The 21,592-nt window shown below is 45.3% G+C and overlaps 1 protein-coding gene across 1 annotated transcript in view; it reads right to left on the minus strand.

Annotated features, from left to right (window-relative positions):
- Positions 1–15,767: 15,767 nt before the first annotated feature.
- LOC8040935 (4-coumarate--CoA ligase 1-like) overlaps positions 15,768–21,592 on the minus strand; it is a 56,040-nt gene continuing 50,215 nt past the window's right edge. The window contains exons 6-9 of the mRNA XM_040221665.1: positions 21,128–21,397; positions 20,856–21,000; positions 18,262–18,513; positions 15,768–15,886 (exon numbers count right to left, since the gene is read on the minus strand). Of these exons, the coding sequence (XP_040077599.1) occupies positions 15,768–15,886; positions 18,262–18,513; positions 20,856–21,000; positions 21,128–21,397 (786 nt within the window). The remainder of the gene's footprint in view (positions 15,887–18,261; positions 18,514–20,855; positions 21,001–21,127; positions 21,398–21,592) is intronic.

Below are 21,592 nucleotides of genomic sequence, written 5' to 3' on the forward strand. Positions count from 1 at the left end.
GATAGAAGATAAGAGGCATGGTGGTTAAAGCAAGGGGGAGAAGGGGAAGAGTAAATCAGAATAAATTGGCATGAACAAGTTTTAATGTAGCGCTAATGACAATATTTTTCTAGGTTGCGGAAGTCACCACCAGAATCAAAACGGCGTCATACGTCAATTTATTCCATCCATGTAGCCCCGCGCTCGGTCTTTCGCGTTTCATCGGGACGCAAATGAACGTATATAGGAACTGGAGATCTTACGCTGGGCTTAAAGTGTAGAATAAAATCTTAGATAATAATTTTGTGAATGGCCTGGCTGAATGGCAACGCCCAGCCTCTCTACTGGCTTCGCTCCTTTCATTCCAAGTAGGTTCCTACAAGGGTGGCGTACCAACAGCATCTTGATTGTTTCCAACTTGCTTGAGTTAAAAGGTTGTAGTTAGTTAACGAGAAGGTCTTTACCCTGAAGTGTCTTCGTATTATCTAAGGCACTGCACTAAAAACATTTTCCAAAATTTCGGGTTAGTTGGTGCAGGTTTGAGTAATTTATTATTTCGCCAAAAATTCCGAGAAAGAACAGAAAAAAGAAAGCTCTCATGAAGAAATAATAGCTAGAAATTGTCTCTAAGCTCCTGCTACAATCATCAGAAAATTAAAGTACATACGTCTGTACTATAGGTATGCACAAATTAATTTATTACCATGTTTGACAACTATATGTCTGGTTAAGGAGATAAACTGACTGATGTGTATTTCTAACTCTTAAAAAAAAAAACACGTAACCGTCGGGATTTTTTTATATGAAAGCTTTCGTGAGACCCACAAATCAGTCAAAGTGCAGTCGTAGACAATACGAGCTAAAACAACCGTGCCATGATCCAAAAGCCACCGGCGGCGCTGCACCGACGAGAGATGTTGAACTAGCAACCAGAGATAGCACGCGGAGGATATTGTAGTGTCATGCTATCTGACTAAGCTTGATCAGGCTTCGAAACTGCGCATTGTGTCTGCGCACGTGTTCCTGCTGTGTTTGTTCATAGTTACCATCACTTTTGCCTGTTCATATATCGAAAAAATATTTCACTGGTATTACGCGTCCAGGCAATGTAGAGGACGGAAAGCGTGAACAGGCGGTAGCAAAAATCTTTGCCTCTCAAGCTTCGGCTCGACGAGCTTCACATCGGCCTTAAGACGTTCATGCATGATAGCCTATCAAATGCCGTAAAAGAGCTCGTCAAATAGGAGGACGTGGGGAGTGTTCCAACTGATGAAACCGCCTTGCAAAGCATGCTTAGTGTCTTATATGTAAATACACGTAGCGTCTTGCCCAAGCGTGACGATGTTTCATCTTTGATCTCTTCATGTGACGCTAATTTTGTTCTGCTGTCAGAATTTGTTTAAATTTGACACTGTTTCTAGCGAAATAATGCCGGATCATTCACATTTTCACATGTATCGGTGTGACAGAACGGGTGTTCTTATTGCTACTAACAAAAGTATTTCAAGTCAGAGGGTGTTAGCTTTCATTACTCTAGAAATGGTTTGGGCTTTCGTGAATAGCTACTTTGGATCGTTTTTTATGTGGGAGTGTTACCGGCCTCCTGGCGCTTCACCTGGTTTTACTAATCTTCTTCATAATGACTTGCTCATACTGGCATTTTGGTAAAACTATATTTGCTTTCGGTTATTTTAACCTGCAATTCGGAGACTGGAAAACATTGACTCTCACTTGTTTGGGCGGCACGAATATTAGCAGCGATTTCGCAGACCTCTGTTTTTCTTTCAATGTAACCCAGTTAGTTTCTTTCTCTACCAGTGTCATCGATATTAACTCTAATGTTCTTGATTCGGTACTTACTACTACCGATCTTTTAATTATTCTCTGTCTCCTCTAGATGGCGTAAGCCACCACAATGCACTTCATTATTGATATTAAGGCACTAAAACTAGTGAGCCTTAACAAAAATACGGTTCTTTAATAAGGGAGACTGCGACATAATAAATTTGCAGCTTTCGGACTACTTTGTTACTTTCAATGAGAAAAATAATGATCATAATGTTAATGAAAATTGGCAAATGTTTAAAGACAAACTATCTGAGCTTGTCGAAAGTTACATATCGTGCACAACTATTCGAGCTATTACTTCAAAACCATGGTTTAACAATACACCCTGTCGCCTTGAAACAGAAAGAAAAGGTTGTTTAGAAACGCTAAAAAAGTAAATAAACGGAGGCCTGGTAAAGCATACTTTATACAAAGCTATGCTGAGAGAGCCTAAGCAGATATTCTTTCAGCACATTTTACCAAATGTGTTAATAAACAACCCTCGTCAATTTCGGAATGCTGCTAATCAAAAACCCTCTTCAGACATCAAGCTAGTTGATAGTTGTGATAAACATATACTGATTGATATGTGTGCCAATATTTTAAGTGTACTTTCTTGTGTCTTCACTGTTTCCACGCCAATAAATGACTTCTTTTCTAACTTCTAATGTTTTTTTTCTTCAATGCATCCTATTCTTATATACTTCAATGGCGCAATCAACATTCCAGAATCACTGAAAACTTCATCATCGTGTGAAATAGATAATAATAATATCAAACTGGTTAATCAACACCAAATTTCCATCTGAACTTTTTCTAACTAAACGCTTTCAGCAGTCCTTAGAAAAAGGAATAGTACACTTCGATTGGAAAATTGGCAAGGTTATTCCAGTCCACAAGTCCGGCTGTCAGTCGTCTCCACTATATTACCGCACGATTTCACTTACCTGCATTTCCAGCAAAATCATCGAGCATATCATCTACGAGCACCTTATTAACCTCCTGGACGCCTGCGAACTTTTCACAAAAGCTGAGCATGGCTTCCGCGAACACTTTTTATGTGAGACTCAACTTCTTTTTCTTACAAAACACCTGTTTAAAAATCTTGACTCTGGCTTTTCTATTGACGCTGTTTTCCTCGACTTCGCTAAAGCATTCGACAAAATCCCACATAATCGTCTATTGTTTAAACTCTCTTCACTAAAAAAAGCTCCCCAAGATTTAAAATGGATTAAATCTTTCCTTAGCCGTCGCTCTGAATTTGCTTTAGCTAACAGCACTGCTTCCTCCTTGTCTCCCATTTGTTCGGTCGCTCCACAGGAAACTGTGCTAGTCCTTTTTCTTTTTCTAATTTATATTATGGACCTCGCTTTTCAGCTCCTGTCGTCCATTCGCCTTTATGCTGACGATTGTGTTATTTACCGGCTAATAAAGACTCCCAACGACCATCTTATTCTTCAGAATGATATTAACAAACTTACATGACTGGTGCCGTACCTGGCAAGTGTCTTTCAATGTTATCAAGTGCATGTATCTATCCTTTCCGTGCTCCTCTTCTTTGCCCATAACTACATTGGTACATAACGGCACTGCGCTTCAGACGGCTACTCAAAATAAATATCTAGCTGTACATTCAACCGCTAACCTATCCTGGAATATTCATATTGATAAAACAATTTCCTCTGCGAATCAATCACTTGGTTATATCCGTGGTAATTTGAAATCAGTTCCTTCTAACCTAAAATGACTTCTTTATATCTCTCTTGTTCGTCCTAAACTAGAATATGCTTCATCTATATGGCACCCTCATCAGTCTGGCCGAACTAATGCAGTCGAAGCGGTTCGAAATAGTGCTGCTCACTTTATTTTTTCTGACTACTCCGGTTTTTAGGTGTTACTGCAATGAAATCACAACTAAACCTTCCCGATCTTTCCTGGCGTCGTAAAATTGCCCGACTTTGCCTTCCTAATAAAGTTGATGATTCCGCACCTTTAAATGAGTCTCTTCTTAGCTCTCCCAGTTATATGTCGACAAGACTCAATCACTCATGAAAGTGTTTTCAGCCCAAGACTACCTCTACAGCATTCAAACATTCTATCTTACCCGGTACCATTGTGAGCTGAAATGGCCTTCCCGATAGCATTGTCACCATCACAGATAACACCAAGTTTCGCCTCGCACTAACCACCCAAGCCACTTTGTAATGTCCCTCGGGGCCCTGAGGGTATTCGTAAATAAATAAATAAACGCAAAAGCAGTCAGGTAGTAGCCCGTGTTGAATCGCTCCAAAGACGACAGTAGCCGAACCATGAAAATGTCTGGAACTCAGCGCTCGTCCTCTGCTTTGCCAACCCCAGCGCCTGGCTCTGATCAACATTGGTAGTATATATATATATAGTATATATATATCAGATCACGTGGCCGCTTGTTCTAAGCTGGTGACGTTGAGGGGAGGAACGCGGCTCGTTTTTCTTTCACTTTTTCTGCGAGTTCTATTCCGTGTGGTGCAAAACGAATGCGTGTTTCATAGGTCATTTACGACAGAGATTCGTTCTTAGTAATATTTGCACGAAGTCGCATCGTCCCTTTGACTCGCCTTGTCTTTTCTAATTGACAGACATTTCAGATTTGGCATGGATGACAAGAATGCTGGTGTTGTGCCCTCGTTCTTGGCTGAAGGTTAGCTGTGCTCGTCTGAGAAGAAGGGCTTGTAATAATGAGCACTGTTGAGCATTAGGAGAATACAAAGGAGTATGTGCATGGAGCACACAGGGAGGAGCGATCCATGGTTAACAGCCAGCAACTAGGCCTCGGTTCTTAGAAAAAATGTCCTAAACCAAGACAGGGCCGCCAGGTCGTGGGCTGGACAGGGAGTTGCCTCCATGTAAGACAAAGCCCCATAGGTGCCCGTGGCAGGTTGCAGGCAATGCAAGAGAGCCAAAAGCTCCTCAGGCCAAAACAAGCAGTCAACAAACCCAGCCAATTCAGAGCGAGGGAGCAGTGCAATTTCACGAAGGACAAGAAAGAAGACGTGCACAGGCACAGTGCTGACTATCAACTGTAGGTTTATTTTTCCAGCGAATCAGAAATATAAACACAAGGAAGTTAGAGAAGAAAAAAAGGCACGAAATAACTGCTAAAATGATTTCTACCATGCCATATCACTTTCACACGATATACTTCCTACTGTAACACAAAGCTGCCGCAATACTTGATAAGACATAACGTACACCCCCCCCCCCCCCCCCCCCCCCCCCAGGTATACCGACATAGCTCTAACACATTCGTCTTACCCTTTCAATAAAACGAAAATGCCGCTTCGACTTTCGCGGCGACGTAAATTTTGTTATATGCCAAGATTCTTAAATTATTGAACGAAGGGACGCAGCCACACCTACTGCAATGCACCACAAGGTGGCCTGACGGGGTGGAACGGAGAGAAACGGAGTGCTCCCTCACATTCACACATCTCCCCGTCTGTTAGATGTACACTCTACAACAAGTGAGGGAGATCTTATACAAAATACCTGTGGCACAGAGAAAAAAGGGAGTGCAGTGGTTGACATCACATAACATCACAAAATACTGTGTTCCACCTGGGTTTGCGACAATGAAAAGGCTACCGGCAAACTGTGCTTGTTCGCAATACATTTGGCTTCGTGAAAAAGGGTGTGTCCACAAGATACCACCAGGGGTCGAGATGTCGGTTTCTGCCTAACCATTGAGGTAAGTCAAACACTAAACAGTTTTAACAGAGCTTCAGCCAACCCTTAACAGTCGGCACAGGAAAGCCCACTGAGGTCAACCTAGAGACATCTAAACACAGACTGTTCCCTCATCTATGGCGGCATGACTTCAACAATGAAGTTCGTATGCATGATGTGGCGATCACACGCTTCACCAGCTTAGAATGCGTCGAATCATATGGCATTAACCGCTTTTTAGAATGTGGTTCATAGAACCAACAGATGTGAGAGGGCCAAGCTTCAAGCCTAAAAATTACACAAAACTTACGCATATGGGTTTTGTTCATCGATTTTAACTCTGGGGAACGCTCCTTAATATAGCCCAATGAAAGAGAGAGTGATTAGCCACGCGTGTTCGTCGAGGAACGAATCCTGCAGCTGATGTTGACCAGAGGGCCCGACCAGGGTTTCAATGAAGACTAGCAAACCAGTTAATCTAGATTGAATACCATAACATCTCATGTGCTGTGAATTGGCAGCGTATTTTCTTTATTCGCACTTCGTATTTTTTATATTGTTTAGGCACAATTGAGAAAAAACGCATCACCTTCCTCCGAAAAACTGCTATTCCACTGCGTAATTGCAGAGAAAACAAATTATTTGCCGAGCTGCAGCTCCGTGTGGCGGTGGTGGGAACCACGGTGGCACGTCACTTAGGTACACGCGGAAGTCAACGAAACCTGTTCCCCTCTCCTGCTACACACGCCGGCCGGCCCCGTGGTGAACTGTCTTTTGTGTCCATCGCGCGATGCAACCTTTGGCGATGCTGATTGTTGAAAAGTCGACAATTGCGGGAGGAGCTGCTGGGGTCTTTGAAGAGAGAACGCAACAGGAGGCCTGGTGGTGCCTCGGAGACGCCACTCGAAAAATGGCGTGAGAATTGAGGGGCACTTTGACCTTCGATCAGTTCAATATTTTTTAATAAAAACTAGCGCACGCAGAAAAACATGATTTTTTTTCGTTCTGTGGGTGACACAGAATAATTCCCTCAGTTAATTAGCTAAAGTCCGCAAATCGTTGCACCGCCCGTTTAACACACATTGTTTTACCACTGCGAGTCACAGAAGTAAGTAGCGAGAGGACATGGAAAACAACACCTTTGAGCCGTGGTTTATGAATGTCGGTTGGCCAGAGAAACAAATGCGGATGCGAGATGACAGCGACATGCATTATAAAGAATTAGGCTTTATCCGGGGATGGAAATATAGGTGCGACACAGCACAAACGAGCAAGCACTGTTTTTTTTTCTGTTTGTATCTTAGAGTTGAAAGGTTGTCATTAAAGGGATACTTCAACGAAATTTGAAATATATCCGTCGTGTTCAAAAATAGGTTGAATATGATCCACATTATCCGTAAATGACAATCGCACGTTTGTATTTTGAGGCTGGTGGCTGTATTTTTTGTTATAAACGGCCCACTCTAGCAAGCTTTTGGAGAAGGCCCAGCTTAGAGCACGTGACATTCGACGTAATCGTGACGTAGGTCGTATCGGGACGAGCAAAGCTACGGCGAGGCTGACGTTGAGGGGATGGCCTAGTCGTTCCAGCCGCTGAAGCGGCTGCTTTTGTACGAATTTTGAGCGACGGGTTAATCTTTTATAATCTTGTAGGGGGACAATAGCTACTTCTGGAACACACAAAAGGGATTCTCGGGAAGACGGGAGTTCCTCCTTCCCCTCTTCTCTCGTCGTGGCCGGAGGCGAGACACTCACCGTCACTAGCTGTCAAGGTTCCTAGACGGGCATTATAGCCGCGTCCCACTAGAGCGACAGACAGCAACAAACGACAGCGACACACGACAACGAGCGACAGACGACACCGACAGACAGCCTGTTTGTCGGAGTCCGCCGTCCCACCTGGCGGACACGACACGGAACACAGTGGCGAGGAAACTTGTTTCCTAGTGGGACTGGAGTTGTCAACAAAACACTTCAAAATACACAGACAAACAGAGTCTGGCGACGCGGTTTTCGTGTTTTGCTCTTTGGGCATAAAACGCGCCGACAAACACGGTTAAAGTGGAGACAATCATTTTATTTCTTGATTAAAGCTTTCGCTTCTCTTCATTTGCCGTTGGCGAGTTTCCGTAAACAGTCGTGACAATGGACACCAAACTTTTTCCGAACCAGAAATACCCGAATCGTTCCTTTTTCGAGCCGTTCTAGGCATTCTAGGTTAGCGCCACGGAGTTTCACGCTGATTTTGAGGATGTTTATAACTTCATATTCGAATGACCGAGGGCAGGCGCTCTTTGGTGGACAATACGGCATCCCGATTATCACAGAACGTGATGACAAGTCCCTCGTCTGCCGGAATGGCTTGCCGTGGAACATCGTGTCCTACTTCGTGGTGAGCGGTCTTACTTTGGTCAGTCCTCGCACATGGGTGTATCCATCCTGATGCAGGGGCGTAGACTTCGGCGTCTTGAAGCACCACCTCGCGCACCAAGTTTTCGCGAGCAAAACCAGCCACAGCAAAATCTCTTTCGCAACACGACCGCCCGGTGCCAGCCAGCACGCCGCTCCCGCGACCACTCCGTGCAATCGAGGGACCGGAACTGCGGGGCCCCGAACGAGGAGTGGCCGCCAAGGGCTTCTCGTTCCGGGAGGAAGGGTAGAAGGGTGGGAAGGGAGGCAACAGGAGGCATAAGCGGGCGAGGAGGATAAGTTTGTCTCCGAGAGATGTTCCTCAGTGGGACTGCTTGCTGCGCTTCAAGTCCAACGACAGACAAGAACTCGTCCGTCGTCGATCGTTTGTCGGCGCTTGTCGGCGATTGTCGCGGGTGTCGGTCGTTGCAGTGGGACAGCATCGGCGACATGGAACTTTGTGGTGTCGTCGGACAAAAATCGGTGTTTGTCGCTCTAGTGGGACGAGGCTTACAAACGAGGCGTTAGCGACAAATACCAGGTGCTCTTTGCTAATCGTTTAATTCGTTTTAAAATTCCTTTTCGTGACTTTCTTTTACAAGATATTGGTGCGTTCGATGTGATGCTGCTCCTTTGAACGCGTATAGACCATAAAATAAACGCCGAAATTTCATTGTAGTATCCCTTTAAAACGACAATACTACAGTGCTCCCCTAGCGGTGAATATTTTATGCTTGCCAATACCCTGTTCGAGTAAAATGTGAAATAACACAGATGTCCTGTTTGAACTAGCAGTATACAACTGCAAAAGTGGCACAGCATACGTTTTAGCCAGGAGCATGGGATGTTGAATGCTATGGAGGATTCTGCTGAAATGAGAGATTGTTTTTGTTATCTAAATTGTGAGGAAATGTTGATACTTTTTTTATGGAAATGAGCTTGCAGTCAGTCAGTCAGTTTAATAAGGCAACCTGAAACTGCTGTGTGGCGGCGTGACTAGCAAAGGGCTCTGGCGGAAGCTTTCGCTGTATGTGCCCCGAGCTGCAATACGGTAGGAGGAGAGCCTTGGTAGGTAGAAAATATTGCATGTTTTATCTATACTGAGAAAGATACTGGTTGAACGTTCTAGTTCAATAATAAAATGAGTAAATATGGGGAGCTTGTTGGATGTACCATCTGGTTGTGCAGGTAAATATATCATTTGTGTTTGCTGGGATGTTAACGGACGTTAAAGTCCCTGATCTAGCAGAGGTACTGCACTGGCTAAATTTCTCACCTACAGCTGAGACACAGGACACCCACTGAGGCTGACCAACTTTTGTCTGTCTGAACCAGGCTTGTGCCTGTCTTAAATCCACTATTCGATATACTGTATTTCAAATACGTTTGGTAGTATTTCGGTATCTTGCTCATAAATTTCTCACAGAGTATTTGCTACTGTATCTTAATTACATTTTTCGCTATGTTGTACTCAGTATCTAAAATGTGTTTTTCAACCTTCGAAAATATCTGTTGCCGGAACGATCTACGGGACGGATCGTCACACTCCACGGTAAAGCTGAACCGATTGCAAACTTGGAGGCAAGCGACCAAACACAACACAGGAAACAAGGCACGAGCAAAACGCAGTGTCCGAATGTTAACAAGGGATAATATAGATAGCCCGAAATACGCCCGCCTTTAGCCATCCTCGTGTCCTTTCTTTTTCAAGATTTTTTTTTAATGGCGCGTTACGGTTTGAGCTATCGAAGTGCTTGCGGCGTCACCGGTATTTTACACGTTTGTCTTAATCTAGAGTGGTTCCGTCAGCGGAAGAATGTACGCCAACGCTTTGTACACAATTGACCATTTTGGGAAATCGTCGGTTCAGGTGGTTCTCATATCAAAATACGCGAGCAGATTTTCAATTATGCACGAACACCCCTCGGCCACGGAAGCTTGATCCTGCTGGTTACATTGAGCGGCAGTGACCTAAATTGGGCTTCCAGGAAACCCTTGTGTGCCTATTGTGGCATAACTCTGGGCTCGTTCAAAAGCGTTTCTTTTGTCTCCTTCCGAATGCTCACATTGTTTCATTCTCAGAATCCTCCAACCTAATTTTCTGCCAGACGCAGCCAGGGATTGAAAGCGGTTTTGTGTAGACTCTCTTGTGTCATTTGTGTTTCCCTCTTGACTTTCCTGATATATTTTTTGAGCCTTTCAAGGTACTGGCGCTCGCTCGCTCTTAGTTGTTGATCAGCGACAGAAGCTGCTTTCCGTGCACGTTTGTTGTTGACACGCGTATTCATCAACAAGTCTGACGGCCTGATCAAATTCTCTACAGGGTGTCACAAAAGAAAATTGACAAGGTCTTTTTAACCGCAAAAGTAAACTAGGCATCGCCGAACGCTCATTCCCCGCCCAAAGGTAAAGCTAGAGGTCACAACCAGATGCCAAGGTTTCAGCCCGATCGGATAACTTAATCAAAAGTTATAAGTGATTTTCTGAAAATTTCAATGGGAAAGTAGAGCCCATTTTTGCTCATTTCGGTTTTTGGTGCCATAGAGTCCCATGTGTTTGAAAACTCCGTCGGCCGCTATTTTCCCATTGAAAATTTAAAAACAAATCACTTATAACTTTTGATTAAGTTATCGGATCGGGCTGAAACTTTGGCATCTGGTTCCGACCTCTAGCGCTACCTTTGGGCGGAAAATGAGCGTTCGGCGATGCCTAGTTTATTTTTGCGGTAAAAAAAATGGAAGCCGTTTACAATTCCCTGTAACGCCGGTTAGAGCGCAGCTCTTGAGGAGGAAGATGGAAGCGTACTGAGCATAGGTGACTCCTTGAGGTCACGTGACCTAGGGGGGCTCCCGTGACGTCAGGGGGGTCACGTGATCTCGGGGGTCGCGTGACTTCAGGGGGGTCACGTGAACTCGGGGGTCACATGTCCCCAAGGGGGTCACGTGACCTCAGGGTGGTCACATGACCTCAGTGGGGTCACGTGGCCTCAGTGGGGTCACGTGGCCTCAGGGGGTTACGTGATCTGAGGCGGGTCAAGTGACCTGAGGGGGGACACGTGACCTGAGGGGGGTCACGTTACCTGAGGGGGTCACGTGGCCTTAGGGGGTCACGTGACTTCAGGGGGTCACGTGATCTGAGGCGGGTCAAGTGACCTGAGGGGGGACACGTGACCTGAGGGAGGGACACGTGACCTGAGGGGGGTCACGTGACCTGAGGGGGTCACGTGACCTAAGGGGGTCACGTGACCTGTGGAGGTCACGTGACCTCGCGGTTACGCCGACGCCGACGGCGCTCAAGCCGGAAACGGGCCCCTAAGAGCTGCGCTCTAAAAGGCCGTGTAAATTTTCTTTTGTGATACTCTGTAGTTTGGCTGTTAGGGATAGGCAATGCCGGACTGCGTGTCAAGTCCGCCGAATCGCTTTAAAGGGGCCATGAAACAAATTTTTGGTTGGCATGAATGATTTTAAATTGGGACTTTACTAATCGCATATCGTTTAGTTGGCCAAAAGAAAGAGGCTAGAAAGTGAAAAGCCAGCTTTTCGGTACGAACATTTGCAAATATAGCGGACTATTTTGTACCTTCTTGCCTTCGAAAGCTCTCCGCCTTTTCACTACGATACATCCGCGGTTCCAAAAGTGCGTCACCGGCGCCAAACTTACGTCAGCAGAGCCCAGCTCACGCATTGGACGCGAGAATTGCGTCACTCGGACGTATGCGCTCGTCAACAATCAATCCGTCGACGAATATTTGGATTCGCGTTCGTGGCCAAGGAGTGCTATGACGGAACTTATTGTCACAGGGGAATGACAAGTTCTATGGTGTGCATAAAAAGCACGGTGGAAGCTAGGAGTCATCGCACAGGTGCCGAAGGACTGTCACGACCACGTGATTTCACAATTCGCATTTGAGTTGAGGATTAAAGCTAAGGAGGAAGAAGTAGGAAAATCGTTTCATGACCCCTTTAAGGCATATTACAAACTTATTGCGGAATGCGTCATGAGCCGTGCGGACCGCCAAGCTAAAGCAAGCCAGTTGCCATGCCTACAATACGTGAGTCCCCCTTGTTCCTAAAATCTTTCAGTGCCTATCATGCTGCATATACCGATTTATCTCGAAGCAAACTTCAAGTGCAGCAGTTAAGCCGGTCGCTTCTTGAAAGTCATGAAGATCACAGCAGAATGTGATTTGCAGTGAAGTCATCACAAGTAGAGCACCCCCTTTTGACTTTTTTATTCTTATAATACTAGCTCGTAACTATTCTTGCCGGGTATGTTCGAATGTAATTCAATTACTTTTTCAAATTATGCTTGAAATTATGTTATGTTTTCAAATTACTCTACTCAAGATAGTTCGTTTAGAGTAACTTAAATACTACTGTAAATACATTCTCAAATGGGCATTTAGTATCTTATTTAAATACTTTTGTTGAGTATTTTGCATCGCACTGCTCTAAACACACAACTCGATTATTTTAGGGCTACTAAGTGATGTGACTGGGAAACGGTAAACGGAGTGCATAACATGACACATAAAATTTTTAAGTCAACTAAATTCTGGTGAAGGGGATCGACGGATGAAGAAGAAGGGCGAACCAACTGGGAGCGAGGAGCTAATGGCGGGGGTTGAATGACAGAGTTTGGTGTGTCCAATGCAATACGACTCCAAGGATCATCCAGATGACTGTTCCAGCGACAACCTAACTAACTAAGTAGTGACCGGAGGCACTTGCGGGAATTCTCGGCGGCGACACTTGAGGCCCGAAGACGAGAAGCTAGGATGACAATTCACCTGCTACTAGTTGGTGCAAGTCTTGGCATATTTGAAAGAACGCACCCAACTATCTTAACTTTTGGCAGGCTCCCGAGGCATGGCCGTTTTAAGATCGGTAGGTGCCCGCAAGAGGTTGAATCCAGGTGCCACTGTTAGAGCACCTGGATTCGATGACGAAGCAGGTGAACAGCTGGTGAACAGGACGGTGACAAAACCAGTGACGACAACTGGAAGTCAAGTCCACAAAAAACTGAGTAGGACTCGAGTTCATTTGAACATATGTATTTATACTTTTACCGCTTTATAAAAATAATTTTCGCAACCCTACAGTGATCCAGCCGACTCCTTTTTTACTGGATATGGTAAAGAAAGGAACACCTTTCGTCTTGACAAAATGCTTCATGCCTGTGAGGGCCTAGGTAGGTTGAAATATTCAGACGAAGTTGCATTGTTTCAAAAGGTATGCAGTCAACGCAAAAAGAAAAAAAATGTTTAAAATACAAATTTTCTGGTACTTTACAAGAACTGCAAAAGCTTTGATACGTGTTCCTAAAGTGTTGCTATCTTATATTTCGCATATAACCGCGTTTAAGTCCATCGCAAGTAGGTATGGAGTAGCGTTCCCTCTTGGTCATGCACGTGGCGTTATTCCCCCGTTCAAAAGCGGATCGTCCCGATGCAACATTAAATATAATAAGACATAGCTAAACCAAATAAGCGTTCACAGTTGATTGCGGGGGCAGTCTGAATTACGATAACACTTGATCAAGGCGGAAGGTTCCCGCGGTCGGCGATTTGGACAGCGACTGGCGTCGTTTTGTCTTCTTCCGGAGCAAAGACAGGTTTTCGCAGCGTCGAACGGTTCGCTCTGAGGTCGATGACTGCGCCGTATTCACACAGGAAGTACCCCCGTGGATGACGTCTCTTGCACAGTCTTGTCGTATGACAAATTTCACGGGCAGATCTCACCATGGATCTCGACTCCCGTGGTACACCTTCCGACGGGCGTAATCAGATGTCCTCCGGTGGTTCGAATTTGTAGGATATCCCACGGCATCGAACCTTTCTGAAGACGACTTGAAAGTTTACCAGTCACAACGGAGTGATCCGCACCCCTGTCCACGAGTGCCTATGTGTCGTGTCCGTCGACGATGACGTTGAGACTGTTCATCACCTTTCAAGGAGCGTCGTTCCGATGCCTGGCGAGCTTAGATTGGGGGCCGTTCTTCGTCCATGGAGGTTATTTTCGTCGTTGGTGTTCAGAAACTCCACCCCCACGGGTTAAGCTGCGCTTAGATCTCCAACCAAAGGGCGAGAAGCGAGAGGTTCTCACGACGGGGACTTTGCATCGGCGAAGCTGGACGTCGTGGGGTCGGTGTGAGAGCTGGCTAGCACGAGAGTGCGAGAGTGAGTCGGCAGGGCCACGCTGTGCCCCGTATCAGCTACACTGGCATCTCGAACACCCGGCCTAGAATATTCGAGCGTCGAACACTCGAGAGACTGACTCGGCAAGGTCATGTTGGCCTCCTTATCTATTACACCCGGTCTCTCGAACACTTGTCTTGAAATGTTCGAGCGCCGAACATTTGGCGTAAGTGTGAAATCGCATCTTGTCGAAGTATCGGGTAGCGTTTCTCACGGCCATGCACGCGGCATTTCGCCAAAAGCTCATCGTCCCGATTGAACTTTAAATAAAATAAGATAATGCCAAACCAGATAACCGTTCGCATTAAATTGCAGGGTCGTCTGAACTGCGAAAACACTTGATTGCGGCGGCAGGTTTAGGTGGTCGGTTATGATTCGGACAGCGGCTGGTGTCGTTCTGGCTTCCTCCGGAGCAAGGGCATGTTTTCTCAGCACCACAAATTCGCATCGCGGTCGATGACTGCACCGTATTAACACAGAACGGCAACGCCAAAAGTTACCTCTCTTGCACAGTTAATTGTAGTTTGAAGAATATCACGCGGCAATATGGTTCTTTTGTTTTGACAAGGTATGACAGACAAATGCCATTTGCAAGAAGCGCGTCTCAAGATCAACGAGCAGGCTAGGATAATCACATTCACGCTGATCACCACGCCATCATGGGCACCTACCACGTATGCAACGGGTCTGCTTTCGATGCTGATATCTACTAATGATGAGAGCCGAAACGGAAAAATCTAGCGAAGAGCAGGCGACGAAAGAGCAAAAAATTTGACGGGAGGCGCGCGCGCGATCGTGCGAGCCAGTGCTGCCACGGGGCGCCCGCGAAACGGAGGCCAATGTGGCCTCCTTGCGTTGGGACGCCAGGCGGCGGGGCGCAGACCGACGCCGCCGTTCACGCTTGTGTGGTCAGGCGGCGCCGCCGTCGGCGTCTGTGTCGGCGTAGGCGTAACCGCACGCGTTGCATTATGGGACGCCCCGCTAAACTCAACGAGAAAGTTATCCCGCTAATTTTTGCGGGTTTAGTTTCCCCTCTAAATTCAGCGGAAAATTTAGAGAGAAGTTTCGTGCTGAATTTAGCGGGTCTAGTTTCCGCGGTTAAATTCAGCGGGAAAATTTACGCTAAACTTCCCGCTATGGAGGGGGAGGAGAGGCATACCTTCCCCTCCGTACCGTCGCTTCCTCCTCCTCCTCCAGAGCTGCGCTCTAATTTGGCATTACACAGAATTGTAAGCATCTTTTGTTTTTGTTTTCCTCGCTCAATCCTATCAAGACAAGTTCAGACAACGCCTTTGTTCAACCTCACCCGGGTTCCGCTGTTTCCTGAGTATATTTAATCTACTCCTAACTATGCTGTGTGCTTCTTCCGCAAGGATTGCGGTCACGTCAGAACGCCGAGTTCTGATTGGCTCCGTTTGAAAGGCTAGTGGGTAGGCCTCAAGGCGGTTAACATTGAGGTATACCCTCTATCCTTCCACCAGAGCCAATCGGAGCTCCGCGTTCTGACGTCACGGCAACCCCTGCGCAGATACAGACGAACTTACGCTACGCATATCAAATCACTAAAGAAAGTTCCCATCACCAGCGGTCGATAAATATATTTTTTTTTTACCAAAACCGGTCACAACGACCACAAACACAACGAGTGAGATTATCCATCTTGATGAAGCATCTGCAGTTTTTTCCTCACTACTTTACCGTTGGCGTTCTTTGGTATCGAGTCAACGAATTTCACACCCCCGTGAAGGTGCATGTAGGTTCCAAGTTGGCCTGGGAAGAAATGGAAGAGATCAGCATAATATGTACACAGTTGACACTTTCTAGAACAACGATGAATAAACATGGCCGTTAATTAGAACGTTAAAAAAATATCTGAACGCGATTTAAGCAGTGTTGGGTCAAGTACACCTAAGAAGTACTTAATGTATAAAGTAAATTACAGGTCATGTTCTTCAAGAAATATAGTTAGTCAACTGGGCACCACGTACTGGAAGTAAAATACTATAAATAGAATGTACTTTTCAAATGAAGTCAAGTACCTTTTAACACAATCTTTCATGATTCCATTTCATTCCCTCAATAATGTTTTCTTTTCATCTGGTATATATTAGGTAAATCGAGGTGCATCAGCTATTTACTGAAACGGCGGCCAATATTCGATAACGTTAAGTTTTGATTTACTCTCGCTGACGAATTATTTTGCAGAATCACCTTGTAATAAGTCATTACTTAAAAAAAAAAAAAAAAAAAAAAAAAAAAACAGATGACGTCTCGAAAGACGACAGCGCGTTTTCAGATGACGATATGCTTATTTTTTCTTCAAATTTGGGCGATGTGTCTTGCAGTCGGGAGTTGAACTTTCCGCGGAAAGTACTAGAAAATAATACTTTTAAGTAGAATACGAGTACACACACTCAGAGAATGTACTTCAAGTAAAGGACAAGTCGTCTAAACCTACTTGAAGTAGTATTTTAAGTAGAATGCACTTGAAGTAGTTCCCAGATTAAGTATATTCGTGCTTAAAAATTCCAGTATAATTAAACCAATAAACTAGGTGCAATACGGCATTTTAGAAAGGTGCCTTTAGGTGATGCATTTATCATGCTCCAATTTTATATCTGGGTTGAAAAAAATGAAACCTAAAAAAAAGAATTATGGTGGAGGCAAGTTTGTAGAGACCAGGCGGGTGAATATCTATAAATGCGTCAGCATTTGTCGTTGCTCACACTATGGTGCCTGGAACGCGTCTCCGACTGGTGTGTTTACCGGGTTCAAAAAAGTGGTCCCTCGATTTCCGCCTGATGACGTCATACAAGTGTCATGTTGTCGCCTGTTGCGACCCTGGCGGCGCCCCAACAGTAGTGGTATAAATGGCAGACGCCTGTTCTTCTGCAGGTCGCTTTCCACTGTGACAGTTCACGGAAGCTCAAGCAACCGGAAGTTGGGACGCCTAAAGGGACGCCGTGACGAAAGCGACACTCGCGTTCGCTCGTGCTTTTCGCCAGCATTTCTACGGCCAACCGCAAGGATCGCGACAGGCAACAGCATGACACTCGCGTCATTTGTTGCCACATTGGGACCACTTTTGATGCATGGGCGGGATAGGACGCTAAACACACCAGTCGAAGACGCGATCCAGGCACCATACTCACACGGACAGAAGTTCGCTTCCCCGCTAAATTTAGGGCGCAACTTGAATTGGTGCAAAAACCACGTGAAGTTTTTTTTTCCGCTAAATTTGGAGGGGAACCTTACTGGCGGCATACGTCGAGTATTCAGTTTCCCTCTAAATTTAGTGGGGAACTTGATTCCACTAAATTTAGCGAGGAACCTAAATTGGTACGTAGGTCACGTGAAGTCAATTTTCCGCCTATTTAAGCGGGGAACCTGATCCCGTCAAATTTAGCGGGAAAACTAAATTAGTGCATTGGTGACATAAAGTCAGTTTTCCGCTGAATTTAGCGGGGAAACTGAATTAGTGCATATATCACGTGAGACCAATTTTTCGCTATATTTAGCACAGAAACTTGATTTCGCTAGCTTTACCGGGAACCTGAATAGGGGCATAGGTCACGTGATGTAAATTTTCCGCTATATTTAGCGGAACATTGACTAGCGACATACATGGCCAAAAATCTATGAGTAGCTTCATAACTCCCTCGCATTAACATTGTCAGGATTACTTTTTTGTTTATTTTAGCGACGAGGCTGCATTTTTGTTAGCTCAATCTAGCTCTGAGTGGTGTTTAAAATCTAGTTTTTGGACATAGATAGTATTTGTGTGACCCTTGTCTTTTTTTTCGTTCGCATACCAAGAGTTTTTGAAGATGCCTGCATTAGATGAGTAAGATCCCTGATTTTTTTTAATTGATCCTGTCTGTAAGGAACAAGTGAGGTTGAAGTAAGTATTTTGATTTGTCGACACCCCATTGTTCATAAAAATATTACGTGGAGAAAGTTTAGAGGGAAGCATTGTCGATATCAGAGGCTTCCAATCAAAAAAGAAACCCCGAACTGCTAAGGTATTTCTACTTAATTTTGCATTGAATTTTGTTCTGTGTGATTCTCAACTTCTTATGTCTAAAATATGCCCATAGTGCAATATAAATAACACGAATAAAAGAAATGTCAAGATCGAGATTTACCTGCAACGAAGTTTTGGAGCTCTGCCTCGGTGATTGTGCCACAAGATTTCTTCAACACGACAAACGCCAAGGCCGCTTCATGATATTGTGGATGGGGGACACCAATGACCGCTGCCTCTTCAACTCCATCGTGGCTGAGCAACACGCTTTCAATGAAGCAGGGTGCCACGTGGATGTTCATGCATTTAAAGAACTGGCTCATTCTTTCGACATAGAAGAATTGACCGTCTTCGTTGTAATAGCAGATGTCACCTGCAAATTAGCGTGTAGTCGTCATATCTAGCTAAAAGTTCAGTTCATGAGCTGGTTTAAAGTAAAGCTAAATAACTAAATAGTAGATGGACGCTCTCGGAATACTAACTGCACACTTGACAAGGGTCGAAACATCTTAATGAGAAAGGACGAGAATGCGCAAAAACCTTTCACATACTCTGAGACAATCTTTCTTTGGCCATGCGGTCATAATGGCACGGTAATGGGTGCTTGAGCAACGAGCCTTGAAGACAAGCTATTTCTCCCCAAACGTCATCACTATGCTGAGTGCGAGGTGGTCTGCTTCTCGCTCTGGGGTTGCACTGACGCCAGATTGCCGAGCTCTGATCGACTCTGATGGAGGGATAGTGGCTAGACCTCAATCTTATGCGCAGAGCAAGTTGTCAGCTTCTTGTGTAGGAGTTGCGGTAACGTCAGAAAGACGCCGAATTCAGATTAGCTCTGACTGAAGGATAGTGGGTAGACCTCAAAGCAAGTGGCCTTGCCTTCATTCAGAGCCAATGAGAGCTCGGTGTTTTGACGTCTGCAGAACCCCTGCAAAAGGAGCAGAAGTACTTGCGCTCCACATACCTGCCTTGATGTCTACCCACTGTTTTTCCAATCGGAGCAAATCAGAGTTGGGCCTTTTAACGTCACCGCAACCCCTGCTCAGGAAGCAGACGAACTTGCGCTCCGCATTGGACAGACACCGCGTCACCTAGCTCGCGTCAGCGTCGCCGCCACCGCGACTCGCAGCGCCTTACAACGAGCGCGACGTAGCACGCGGCGACGCAAAGACGTACGCGTGTGCCGCTTTGCGTCGTCTCCCGTCGAGCTTGACGTGTTTGCCGCTTGGGGCAGGTCGGGGTTCCATTACTAACGGTGACGTCATGCGCAGAGCTTGTTTTCTAGGTGGTATTTATATCGCGCGTATATTGCTAGAGATAAACGATCGCACGTTTTGAAGAATAGCCATGTTGGTAGACGTTCAGGCGAGTGCATGGAAAGAGGCCATGGATGAGTATGCTATGCAGCCGCCAAGGAGCTTGTTTGCAGCAGTAATATATGCAGCAGTAATATATTTTACTTTTCAGTACATAAGAATTAATAATAATAATAATAAATAATAATAATATAATGCGTAGTTTACATTCAAACAAACGATGGGAGAATTAGGGGAAAAAAAAACAACTTCAAATTGAAGTTTGAGTTTTCAGACCTATACGCATTTGGTACGCAAACAAATTGGGCTTAAAAAAAGAAAAAGAACGCGTTTTAAAATACGCATTTATACATTAGGCAAAGCAACTTCAAAAATCGCTAAAAGAACAACCGCGCCAGAAAAACATCAAGAAAAGAAAACGTTCAATTACGCTCTTCAAAATAGTCAAAATATAATAAATTTTGTAAAAAAACAAAAACTTGAGCGTGTTTTTATTGAGAAATTTTAGCCAGATCTATATATTAGTGTTTCTAATCTGGTTTAAAGGCCGAGGAACCGAACATTAAAGAATTCGGTGGCCATAATGAGATCTGAACGAGAAAATCGTTCAATATTAATTGTGATGGTTAAAGTAGAAGAGATCATATCGTTTGACGCTACTAATTTGGTTTTAATATATGACAGTTCCATTTTTCTTGTTCAAATAGAAACCGCGAAGCAGATCCGCTTGTTTTTCTAAAAAAATGCGCCTGAACTTTCTAAAGCGATTCCTTAATGTGGCGGGGTTTTAAGCGTTGGCAACTACCCCGCGAATGCGATTCAACCACCAGTGTGAATAGGCAGTTGTAGCAAACCGTCACCACGTTCTAGTTTGGCCACAGCACGCCTCCAATCGCGCGTTAAGGAGCATGCTTCGAAGTCACCGCGCGAGCTCACGGTAGCAATGCGGCACGGCAACGCTGTGCCAAAACTGCCTAATGCAACATTAGGGCTTTCGTGTCTGCGGATTCACCCCTCGATGGCGTCACGGCGTGTCACCTGATACTGAGACGCCCTCAGAAAGGTGTGCTGAATGCGTTGCATTTATAGGTACTCTCTGAACTCTCACGTGACACCGATGCCACACCGTAGTGTTACTTGACACTGTGACGTGCCACCGTGATGTCCCGTAGCACCATGACGTCAAATGACGTGGCAGTGGCACGTGACAATAACGGCCTTTATATGTTCCTAAAACCCTCGCAACGTGCCGTTCAGTGGTCTCCTTACTGTATAGCCGCCAAACGAGGAGTGCTAAGAGACCCTATAAACGGCAGGCTTTCAGAACGCCCTTGGGAAATACCGAAGAGAAAACCAACTTTTGACTGACTTGTTAACAAGAACCGTCGCCATCCCCTACCTGTTCGTACCCAACCATTGGGAGTAATTTTCTGCGATGTAGCTTCCGGATGTCCGTAATAGCCCTTCATGGAACATGGCGTCTTCACTAACACTTCTCCTTTTTCGTTTGGTCCAAGCACCTTTCCACTCTTGACATCAACAACCTGATGACAAGCCAAAATCCATTGTGGCCAGCATATCGACAGGGGATAATCGATATCAATAGTTGCGAGCTGAAACGAGACTATCCGCACACCTCTCGTACTCATCACTAAATGGAATTAAACTCACCTTAACTTGTACCATCGGGGACGGGAATCCAATGCCGTACCAAGGGGAGGCACCCCAAGGGGGTCTGCATATCCGTGCGACTTCCGTAGCTCCGTAAGTTTCTTTGACGATGGCCAGATCAAACGACCGTTCGATTTGCTTCAACATTTGGGGCGTGGCCTTCGCGCCACACAGAAGAATAGTCGTTAGACTATCCAGCTGAATTCCTCGCTTCTCAAGCGCCTTGGCAAGCTCCAGAATCCAGAATGGAGCCCCGAACACCCTAGTCACCTGCGCCAGGATGAAGGGAGAGGGATTCGAATCATCCGGTTGCGCAATTTGTATTCCGAAGAGAGCTCGCATTCCGTGGCTGCGAAATGAATTGTAAGCATGCAGGTCTAGGCGCACACTACTTTAACAACATTATAATGTTTTGCGCCCCATGGTCATACTGCTAATACACAGACTGCATAACACTGCCTAAGG

This window comes from Ixodes scapularis, unplaced genomic scaffold (genome assembly GCF_016920785.2).
Source record: "Ixodes scapularis isolate PalLabHiFi unplaced genomic scaffold, ASM1692078v2 PGA_scaffold4__175_contigs__length_147842914, whole genome shotgun sequence".
Lineage (NCBI taxonomy): Eukaryota > Metazoa > Arthropoda > Arachnida > Ixodida > Ixodidae > Ixodes > Ixodes scapularis.